Source organism: Podarcis cretensis (assembly GCF_951804945.1).
Source record: "Podarcis cretensis genome assembly, chromosome: 2".
NCBI classification, from domain to species: domain Eukaryota; kingdom Metazoa; phylum Chordata; class Lepidosauria; order Squamata; family Lacertidae; genus Podarcis; species Podarcis cretensis.
Window position 1 is genome coordinate 37,799,799 of NC_137171.1, and position 12,022 is coordinate 37,811,820.

Sequence of the window (12,022 nt, forward strand, 5' to 3'; positions counted from 1 at the left end):
ATGATGGGTCTCCCTATAGGTTCCTTCTAGCCAGAGTATTGGGAACACTGTGCCAAAACAAAACCCAAACATTTCTATGCAAAAGAAAAAGGGGTGGGGGTTGGAAGCATCAAGGTTTGCAAGACTGAACACAATGGTACTAGGGGAAAGCCAGGGCCCCGGGGAATCGGAGCTTCCTCCGGACCTCTTTGTCAGGGCAGGCTACTACTACTACTATTACAATTACTATTACAGTGGTGCCTCGCAAGACGAAATTAATTCGTTCCGCAAGTTTTTTCGTCTTGCAATTTTTTCGTCTTGTGAAGCATGGACTTTGGAAAAGCTTCTAAAATCACCAAAGTCTTCAAAAACCTCAGAAAAGGCTACCACACCGCGTGCTATGAGTTGCTCCTCGAAGTGAATGCACGGTTTTAAGAAAAAGGAAACAAACTTGCAAGACAAAGGAAACAAACTTGCAAGACGTTTCTGTCTTGCGAAGCAAGCCCATAGGGAAATCCGTCTTGCGAAGCAACTCAAAAAACAAAAAACTCTTTCGTTTTGCGAGTTTTTTGTCTTACGAGGCATTCGTCTTGCGAGGTACCACTGTAATTTATTATTTATACCCCGCCCATCTGGCTGGGTTTCCCCAGCCACTCTAGGCAGCTCCCAACCGAATATTAAAAACACAATACAGCATTAAACATTAAAAACTTTCCTAAAAAGGGCTGCCTTCAGATGTCTTTTAAAAGTAAGATAGATGACATCTAATGGGAGGGCGTTCCACAGGGTGGGCACCACTACCGAGAAGGCCCTCTGCCCTGGTTCCCTGTAACCTCACTTCTTGCAGTGAGGGAAACGCCAGAAGGCCCTCGGCGATGGAGCTCAGTGTCCGGGCTGAATGGTGGGAGTGGAGACGCTCCTTCAGGTATACTGGGCCGAGGCCGTTTAGGGCAGGGGTCGGCAACCTAAGGCCCATGGGCCACAAGCAGCCCATGGGGGTCACCGCTTGGTTTGGCTCCTGTGTGCCGCACTTAACCGGCATGGAGCAGAGTGGGGACCGCCTTCCGCGATGTTGGTTGGCTTCCCATTGGCTGCAGAAAGCTCCTGCAGCCAATGGGAAGCTGCGCACGCCTCCTCCATGCTGGAAGGAGCACTAGAAATAGCGTTTGTGCATGCGTGCGTGCGCACTCCAGCCCACCACGGCGTCTGCGGGACCATGAACTGGCCCAAGCCACCAAAACTTTGCTGACCCCGGTTTAGGGCTTTAAAGGTCAGCACCAACACTTTGAACTGTACTCGGAAACGTACTGGGAGCAAATGTAGGTCTCTCAGGACCGTTGTTATATGGTCTTGGCGGCCACTCCCAGTCACCAGTCCAGCTGCCGCATTCTAGATTAATTGCAGTTTCCGAGTCACCTTCAAAGGTAGCCCCTTCATAATATAGGTTATCGGTAGCACTAGACATCAGGGCTCCAGCTAAGGGTGCTGTGGACTGTGGGGTGAGCAGGGTGAGACCACCGCCAGGGCCTGCCCCACTATTAAGCAGACTGATGCTACTGCCTCAGGCAGTTTGCTTTAGGTGTCATAAAAAGGCAGGAAATTGATGATTATTTAATCTCATCATAATACAGTATAATAACTTTTCCAGGGAAAAGTGCTTATGGGATTTTCTGCCTCAGGTGCTGATAGCAACTTTGCTGGCCTTGGGTAATTCCACTTTGACTCTGACTCTTAGGCAGCAAAATCTATTGGGCCACCCCTGGCAACCAGTGTGGCACAATGGTTAGAGTGTTGGACTAGAACCTGAGAGAGCAGGGTTCAAATCCCCACTCAGCCGTGAAGCTCACTCAGTCACCTTGGGCTGGTCACCATCTCTTAGCCTGACCTACCTCACAGGGTTGTTGTGAGGATAAATGGGGGGGCATGCACACCACCTCAAGATCCTTGGAAGATACAGGTGGTATATAAATGTAATAAATAAATAAAATCTCTGGGCCTTGTCACCACATATTGTCTCATGCACGCCGTACATTTAAAACACATGGCTTCCCCCTCAGAACCCTGGGAACTGTGCTCTGATAAGGGTGCTGAGAACCAATGCTCTATGAAACTACTGTTCCCAGAGTTCTTTGGGAGGAGCCATGTGCTTTAAGTGTGGGTGTGACAGGATGCTGTCTTGTACTGAGTCACAGCACTGATCCATCTAGTTCAGTATTGCCTACACCGCTGGTCTTCAACGGGTGGGTTGTGGGTTGCAGACTGATTTAAGATGGGTCACAACCAGAGCACTAACACCATGCAGATATATAGTGTAAGTTTAAGAAATGGGTCCCCAAATGCATGCTTGGCCTAAAGCGGATCCTAGGTCTGAAAAGGCTGAAGATACCTGACCTTCACTGAATAGCAGCAGCTCTCCAATCGGACAGAGGTCTCTTCTTGAAATGCCAGGAATTGAACCTGGGGCCTTCTGCACACAAAGCAAGTTGTTCTACCATTGAGCTACAGCCCACCAGGAATTCCCATATGCTTCTGCTGCTTATGGGGAGGAGGAAAGAGCAATGCAGGACACTCAACATAGAAAACTGCCTTATACCAGATTAGGCTATTTGTCCAACTAGCTCAGTATGGTCTGCTCTGATTGGCAGCGGGGGGGGGGGGGTCTTTACCATCACATGCCTTTAGCTGGAGTTGCCAAGGCCTAAACTGGGGTCATTCAGCCTGCAATGCATGTGTGGTCCTGACTGTGGTCCTCCCCCCACCCCCACATCAGCACTGCACCACCAAGCCTGGATAGCTCGGTTGGTTAGAGCATGGTGTTGATAATGCCAAGGTTGCAGGTTTGATCCACACCTGAGACAACTGCATATTTCTGCATGCAGGGAGTTGGACTAGATGATCCTCAGTGTCTCTTCCAACTGTTTGACTCTATGATTCGCTGACTTCAGGGCTAGCTAGCTAGGAACCTGCCTTTAAAAGCTGAGTTTTTCAGGATGCTAAGTTCTGCAATGTATACAGTCAGAATTGTGGAATACATATGCCGCTCCTTCTCCGGGTAGGTGTATTTGCAGTTTTAAAGTGATTTTTTGAAAAAGTTCAAAACACACACTAAAAGTTCAGAACTGATTTGATCTCCTCTATCAAGTCTCTGCCACTTTATTCCACAGAATTGGCCCAGGGGATCCTGCCAAAGAGGCAACACCTACAATTTAGACGACCAACTTTCCGCCATCAGAACGGAAGGAAGCGATTCCTCCAGAACTAATCTATTTCCAGGTTTGCACTAACAGCACAGAAAGCTTCCATGCAAACATGCCATAGCTCCCTGTGGGCTGTAGACAAAACAGGGCATTTGGAGGAATATCAACATGGCTGAAGTTTAAGGCAGCAGTTCTCCTGTAGTGAGAAAAGGATCTGCAGCACCTTCATATCCAATTATACCTACACAGATCACAATGCCAATGTCATGGGGGGGGGGCCAGGGGCATGTAGCTGAGGAGAAAACTGAATGTAAATTTCACCTTAACCACATTTGAGGTCCAGCTCCAACCACTGCTACATACTTGCAAAAAAAATTTACATACCCCAGCCAACAACTCCCCCACCATCTTGCAAACTTGTGGCCTTGTTGATCCTTCCCATCTTGAGAGATCAAAAGGAGGTGGCAATGAAGAGCTACAGAAAAGGAACACACCCTGAGCCATTTTCTGCTGACTTGCCTGTCAGTTTTTGGAATGGGTGGGCATCAAAACATTGTCAAGCAAAACAAAAGGGAAGGGAGAGGGGAGGAGACCAGCTGCAACCTCATACTTGTCTGGGCTACACAACAAACTGTGCAAGCTTGTGGCAACTCCTGCTTCGCCCCTCTCTCAAGGCGAGGGGGGAGAGGCAGAGTCTGCCTGCCTGCCCGTCACAGGGACAATCAAAACACAAGTAGGTCCCGAAGACCACACACCTAAAACATCACACACAGAGAGATAAGTGTGTGCAGGCATACATGGAAACGTGACATGCTCTTCCGAAAAGACACACACTCACTTTCCTACCTGACCATTAATCAGCACAAAGGTGAACAGCTTTTATTAGCAGATGCCAGTCATACTAGACGCCGCATTCAACTCGGCCTCAGTTTACCGCCTGTTAAATAGCACTAGCAACCAGCGACTGCACAAGGATGCAAGATGAATGTGTTAAAGGGGCCTTCGTGCTTAACAACACGCCGTTTGCTCAAACTCACAGGCTTTCTTTTCAGAGAAGAATAAGCGCCCCAGACAGACCCCCGCGAACTGTACCCTCGTTTTCTCTCAAATCTTCCGAGAAGGGGGAAGAGGCACCTCATCTCAGAGGCCTCTAGCCTCCCCCTCCATTTATTTGTTTATTTTAAAACCCACCCGTTTCATGACCTGGCCAAAACCAAAAAAAGCAGGCAACTCACCAGCCTTAACGCCCACCACCACCCCGCGGAGTCGAGGGGCCTTTGCTCAGTTTCTCCCGATCTCGTTTCTTTTCGCAATCCCCGAGCACAAGTCTCGCAATCCCAGCGGCGGATGCGATGCGCGATTCCCGCCACACCACCAACACACCACCGGCCTCCGGCTGTTCACGACGGTGAGGGGTAGAGGGAGCCGGGGGGCCTTCTCAGCTCTGGGAAGGGGATGGAAACCCACACACGGGAACGAGCGGAACACGGGTGCGCCCCATGGGCAGGGGGGGAAAGGGGGTGGGAAAGAGTGCCTGCGCCAGGATCCCTTTCCTTCCCCTCCTCTTCGTCCGGCGCCCGCCCTCCCTCCCTCGCTCCCGGTCGGCTCTACCTACCCTCGAAGTCGGAGATGATGCCTTCCAGGTGCGCGTTGACCGCCGGGTCGGACATCGCCGCGCTGGGCTCCGGTTGGGCACTGCGCCCCCTCCCCAAGTTCCCGGCAAGGTCCCGAGCGCGGCGGCGGCGGCGGCGGCGGCGGCGCTGCGCGGCGGGGCTGGGCGCCTTCGGACGGCCCCCTAGCCGCGAGAGGGGCGGGCTGCCGAAGCTCTCGCAGGCAGGATCCCCCGCCCCGTGGGCTCGTCCTGTTGCACAGGCTCGAATGAATGGAGGCAGGCAGGCAGGCAGGCAAGGAAGGCAAGGCGAGCAGGGAAAGCGCGGCCCTCCCCTCTGCTCTGGGCAGCTTCGCGTGCGCCCGATCGGCTTCCCCTCCGCGCACTGGCTGCGCCGCACGCCTGTCAAGGCGAACCCGAGCAGGGCCAAGCCGACGAGAAAGCTGGGTGGGCAGGACGCGCGCGACTCCTCCTGCCCCCCTTCTCCAGCCGAGCCGAGGGGGATCCGAGCGAGCTCAGCCCCAGGCTCAAGGCAACGCCCCAAGCCCGCCAGGCACTCAGCCCAGGGGAGGGCCGGACCGCCTCTTCCTCCAAAGATGCTCCAACACCGCTGGGCTCCGGAGACGGCACCCCCACCACTTGGAACAGCGCGAAAACTCCATCCAGGCAGCGGGGCGGGCGGCGGGGCTTTAGAGCATGTGTAGAGTACATTTCCCTCACCAGTGCAGAAGCGGGCACAAACGTCTAATCAATCTCCTGATATAGCTTGGACTGTAGGCCGGGGCAGGCGTGCCAAAGTAGAAATGGTGTGCTTTTTTGATTGATTGATTGATTGATTGATTGAGTGATTGATTGAACATCAGGAAGAACTTTCTGACAGTAAGATCTGGAAGACAGTGGAAAGGACTCACCTTCCCAAGGAAGGTGGGCTCTCCTTCCTTGGAGGTTCTTAAGCAGGGGTTGAATGGCCACCTGCCATGAATGCATTAGCGGAGATTCCTACATTGCAGGGGGTTCGGCTAGATGACCCTCGGGATCCTTTCCAAACATATTCTATGAGTATCTTTATGCTAAGCACTCCACATCTAGGCTAGCAGAACAAATCCTTGGTATCTTTCTTTTTACAGCTAGTGAGTGCAATCAGAGAAAGAGAAAGAGAAATGTTAATGGCTGGTGTTGTGTTTAGACCTAGGACTACATCCTATACATCAGCTGAAGGCGCAACACTGTTTTATTTATCTATCGTCCTGCCATATTTATAAGGATCTCAGGTCAAAGTAGCATAAAGGAAACAGTCTGTTTTTATCCTTACAACAACCCTGGGAGGTAGAGTGAGAGAGGTAGAGATGAGAAATAGCAGGGGCCAGGAAGAACCCACCTGAAAAGCAAATCAGTGGTTATCTTGTCTTAAGCTCCTTGGAAGAAAGGGGGGTATAAATATAATGAATCCAGTTACCTAAAATAAACAGAAAAAGTAATCCTATGGAGGAAAGGGAGAGTCAGCAGTGGAGGAACCACCATATCCTAAGCCTTGCTGGACACAGCAGAAGGTAGTGGAGCTGTCTTCCCTCTCCCTGTTTTTTCCTATTGGAGAGAAAATGATTACAGCAGCTCCAGGGATTATAGTTATTCTATCCTGTGAGGTGAACAGGAGGATTTGGGATCCATGACCCCCTATGAGCTACATGGTGGAGGTGGCAGAGGTTGCTGCCACCACAGTGAGGGGGACCTTCAGCCACAGACCTCTCCCACACCACCAGTGAAGGGGCCAGGTCCACAACAGCCAACATCCTCTCTGGGAGCTTAGGATTCTTCTTTTGCAAAAAAGGATGATGAATGAATCCCCAATAACAGCAGTAAAGACAGGTATAAGGTCCAAACAGGTACATAAGCTGCTTGTCATCATGCCATGATGCATTCTGTGGCACCTTCTGCTGGTAAGCTGATAACCCTTTCCCAGCTGGATGAATAGGTCTATGCCATGGGTGTCTCTTTTTACTGTTTTTAAATTCATTTGCTGCTATTTTCTGTGATGTTTCAACTGTTTTCATCTGTTTTATTGCATTGCATATGGTGCCTTGAGAGGGCAATTTATTATTATTATTGATAATAACCTTTTTCATGTTTTCAACATTCTAAGAACATCTGTTAACAATTTATAAATGTCATCTAAAATCCAACTCATAATACAAAAGTGTGCCTGATTTCTCTATAGTGACACAATCTTTCCAGCACTGGTGAAACTTTCCATGTTTAACTATCTGTTTTTATTCACAGCATGACACAGAGAACTTTTTTTTTTTAATGGAACAGAACTGCTTTCTTTCTTTCTTTTTTCAGAAGAAAAGAAAGAAATCAGAATAATGCCCTCAGCAGGAGTCTGTTTAATCTGAGTTAGGAAAAAGTTTGTATCTGCCATACTTTATGAGATCCAAAAGAACAATAAGGGAGCTCTGCCTGCATTGAATGCTTCAAATTGTTTTTGGCTTTAAGTGTGGAACTGTTAAACCACAACATTACATAGACCTTTGTGCACTTCAGGTCAGTTTGCAGCTGAAGTGTTTTCAAAATATGTGTACATCCTTTATACGTATCAGCAATACATGACAGCATTTAGAAGCAGACCAGTGCCTACTTTACTGAATGAGCTCACTTGTGCATTTCAGAATCAAAGGTGTTACTAGAGATTGACAAGTGGAAGTGCTCCTTTTGCACTGCTGGTGTCACCTCCTTAGTCCAGCTGCCAGGACTTGCTCCTCCAAAAACACCACAGCTGGAGGGAGAGCTGGCTATTGTTCAATGAACAGTAGGGCTATAGCCCAGTGGAAGAGCAACACTTACCTGCAGAGGGTCTCACGGTCAATCCCTCCATGCAGGGCTGAGAGAGACCCCTGCCTGCAACCCTGGAGAGTTGCTGTCAGTCAGTGTCGACAATACTGAGCTAGATGGACTATTGATCTGACTCAGTATAAGGCAGCAACTTCCTGTGTTCCTTTGTACACAGTACAGCAAGCAAGCTGGCTGATCAGTGCCAACAAACTTGGCAGTGGCTCTGAAAGGAAGCTGATGTTTCCTTCTCATACAGTGCCAAAGCATCAGAGTTGCATGTACAATCCCTTTCAGAGACTTTCCCCCAGTGTGTGAGATTTTGATAAATGCTCTTGACTAGAAGAATTGAATGCAAGAAGGGAACTAAAGGTCAACTGTTCAGATATTAACCTAGGCCAAGATATTACACCAAGGTGGTGCCACCTCTCTTCCTTCTGGTCCTGCCTTTTCCATGAACTCTTTGGCTTGAAATTATAAGGCTGGTGGTATTTAAACTGCTCATTTCATTGCCATGTAGTGAGGTTGAACCTCAACAAGCAACCTGAAGCCCATTCCTGAAATAAAGGGCCAAACTACATGTCATGTTGTTCATGCTGTTTTTTGTTTTTTTGCTTAAGCAGCAGTGAGGCCACAATCGAAAATGTATGTCTGATCCAGAGCAGATTCCTGTATCAGTTTCCTGCTGCAAACCCTAAGGAGGATGTTCAGATTCAGGCCCCACAACTGTTATTCCTTCCAAATAAAAGTGTCCAGTTTTAGCATGCTCTCGCAAAAGCGTAAACAACCATAGTAGGCAGTTTGGGGTCTTTATGGCTTGGCAACAGTACAGACCCAGTGCTTTTGAGGGGCACCAGTCAGCTAAACCTCAACACTTTGAAGTTCAGTTAATTTCAAAGAGCCGTAATTTCTGTACTAAACTATCCCAATGGAATCAACAGGGCTTACAAACAACAAAACTGACTGCAATGTCTCCAAGCTACTGAAAAGGTCTGTTATATTTTCTGGGTCAATACTATCCTGCAGGGCCATTCAGCAACTGCACTACTGTGATATCACTTACGGATAACACATCCAAGGTTAAGGCTACACTACACCTGATTTGTGGGAGTGGGGAGGAAAGAGCATGGATAATTTACTTGGAAATCCACACACCCCTCTCCCCTAATTCAGCACCTTCTAAGGCTGGACTATTCCACAGTAAGGCTTCAATGCTATCCACACTTACTTAGAAGTTAACTTCCTTCCAATAAACCATGCACAATAAAACCATGCATCCAATTAATTTCCATAGTGCGGGGAGGGAGCCAGGTCAAACTTACAAAGACTTCACTTTGACTAGATCATGGTGTATATATATATATATATATATATATATATATATATATATGTTTTGTGAAAGACAATTACTTGCAGTCTGCAGGAAAATAGCTTCTACAACACTGAATCTCCCAGAAATTTCATAAATAGAGAAGGAGAGGAAGTGAAGTCATCAAGAGGAAATCAGCCTACTTTCTCTATGTTTATTTGGGAAAATGACACCCTTACTTGCAAAGCCTGGGAAACAGAATGGAATAACAGGAAAATCCCACACCCTTTAGAACCAGGATTAGAGAGAGAGACTAGAGGGAAAGTTATGTGGTCATGCTTTTGCTCTTCAGCTAAGACTATGCTCTCCTTAGGGTGTGGATTTATTTTATTTTTTAAAAAGTCTATTAAATCTCACTTTGTTTCACAACTGTTTATACATAAAGTTAGCAGACAACATCAAAACATCATTTGCCAGAAGGCACACAGCCTAAACATTGAAGCATCACTTTACGGAAGACATGTGGTCTAGCCTTAGGTAGCATCTCTACAACGTTGCCTCTGGCTACCAGCTTCACATAATATCAGAGACAGGTGCTGTGGTTGCATGTATGTAAATGTGAGAGAGGAAGAGGTGTGAGTGCATGTGTACGTGAGAGACAAGTGCTCCTGTGGAAGAGGGAGCGAGAATAGTGTCAGTTTCTGAAGCTAAACTGCATCACCATTCAGTCATTTCTCCCAACCTTTGCCAAGCCATTGTCTTTCTCTTACACATGGAAAGAGGCACTGTACAATGGGAAACCTGCATGCCTTCAACAAGAGCATCATAATGACAGCAGGTATCAGTCATCCATTGGCAGCCATTCTACAAATAGCCTGGCTGACTTCAGGGCTACACAGTTCAGGCAGGAGAGTGTTATATTTTTGAACACTGCCTCATTTGCTTACCCCCTAATGACTTTAATGAACATATGGCACCAGGTGGGGTGGGGTGGTTTTCTGCCCTGCTCAGCTTTTCCACATGCATGTTGGATGCAGACAGCTCTTGCTCCTTATTACCCATAAATTAGAGAGAGGCAGGCAGTAACCTTCTGCTCTTCTGTATTCAGATATATATTGTTCATGGATAAAACGAATGTGCCCTGGTGAGGTGAAGATGGTACATGGCAGAAACAGAAATGCAGAAACAGGCTGGTCTTGTTTCTGACATTTCCACACCAGATCCCAATTACAGAGCCTATAGGAGAAAGATTAAATGAGTCCCCCCCCTCTCCTCCACCCTGTGTTGCCAAATGGTTTTCATTCTCATTTTCAGACTCTTGGAAATTTATTTCTGGGGTGGAGGGGGGTGAGAAGAGAAGGAGAAAATGAATTTCCATACCTAATGCAAGAAGAGGCTTCTGGGGCTTTCAGGCAGCAATTCCAGTTGCTGTCCCACCTTCCGCACACATTTTGTATCTGCACAGGCATAAATTCCTCTCCCTTCCATGTCAAGGAGCTTCTGTTTGCTACAGGCAACAGTTCACCTGCAGCTTTGTCTGCATAATGATGCCTACCAGTCACTGGGGATCACAAGCAGGGAATGCGCTGTTGCGCTCAGGTCCTGCTTGCTTGTGGGCTTCCCACAGGCATCTGACTGGACCCTGTGAGAACAGGATGCTAAACTAGATGGGCCTTTGGCCTAATCCAGCAGGGCTCTTCTTATGTTGTTAACATTCCTGTAAGAAGCAGCAAAAAACTGCTGCTGAGGGATGAGGAACCTGGTCCCCTTCATATGCTGTTGGACTCCAACTCCCTAATGCAATAGCCAGCATGACAGGTGTCCAGGGATGATGTGATGTTCCAACAACACCTGGAAGGCTAAAGGTTCAACACCCTTGGTTTAGAGATGTTTTCCAGCTCATCACTCCTAACATGTGGTGGGCTGACCATGTTCTCCATTGTAGGGCACGTGCCAAAGCTCAGACACCAGAAGAATCTCACTGTTGACCCCCTCAAATCATCCTGGCCCTGGTCCTCTTCTAAGTCCTGGTCCACTGGTAATGCTAAGTCAAACCATGGCTAAGCAAGAATGTGCAAGCACATGAGTACTTGCAGGAAAAATTGCAGCCGCTTCTCTCCTCCTCTAGGTTTTTCAGTCAAACCGCAGGTTGTATTCAAAGTTTGTTCTTGGCTTGCCAAACATGGTTTGGGTGGGAGACAAAGAACAAACCTGGGTTCAGGTGTAGCACTTGGCCAAACTGGAGCTGAGCTGCACGTAGCACAGCTAGCAGGAGGAAGAGCGAAGCAGCCACTCCTGTTACTTAGCCATGGTTTGACTTTGTGTGATGTGTGAGTTGGGCTTTACATGAGCAGTGGCATAAGCAAGGAGAAGGCACACCAGCCTCCAACAGTCTTGAGCTCTCCTTCTGGGCAATGGGTACAAGCCAGGATTCAGCAGAAGAAGGCAAGTGAATGAGAAACAATGACAGTGGCAAGCAAGTGGTCCCAGTCAGGGAATTGAGGACCCCAACTGAGGGTGTCTTGTCCAAAAGCCCCCTGAAATCTAGAGGTGACACTTGAGTTGGGTCAGGTAATCGTCTGTGCTGTAAATGTACAGAAATATTTTTGTTAGTCTAGAGCAAATGTATGGGATCAGCTTAAGGAAAGAGATTCATATCCTTTGTAAATTTCAGTATTTTCCAGGCAGGAACCTGACAGGAAAAAATGACTATGAAGTTTCCTCTTTCCTGTATTCTTTCTGATTTTTTAATGTCATTCTTTTCTCATTGCTGCACAGAGACATCACCTAGATCAGCGTTTGGGAAGAAGATAAATGGGGATCGAGTGGTAGATCTCTGGGTGATTTGTCATAGATCAGCAAGCATTTCTTATTTCTGGAGCTGGAGCTCACCATATGAATGAGGTTATTTTTCTATATGCCACTACAGACATCCATAAAAAACAGTCTGGGGTGGCCTGGAAAATAATAATAATCACCCTCTTGCATTGTTGAGGCATTACATACAAACAACTAACTATGCAACGCAGGATGTATTTTCCCTGAGTACAGATTTTGTTGGCAGTTACTGGATCTATACCTAATAACAAAATTTATCTGCCA

At 47.7% G+C, this 12,022-nt stretch overlaps 1 protein-coding gene across 4 annotated transcripts in view; it reads right to left on the minus strand.

Moving 5' to 3' along the window:
- Positions 1-12,022, minus strand: part of SEPTIN9 (septin 9) — a 216,523-nt gene that overhangs the window by 119,736 nt on the left and 84,765 nt on the right. Inside the window, exon 1 of one of the 4 annotated variants that reach the window (XM_079966065.1) lies at positions 4,792-4,945. The exons of the other annotated variants lie outside the window; for them this stretch is intronic. Coding sequence (XP_079822191.1) covers positions 4,792-4,846 — 55 coding nt within the window. The 5' untranslated portion in view covers positions 4,847-4,945. Of the gene's footprint in view, positions 1-4,791; positions 4,946-12,022 lie in introns of those variants that run through there. 4 annotated transcript variants of the gene reach the window in all.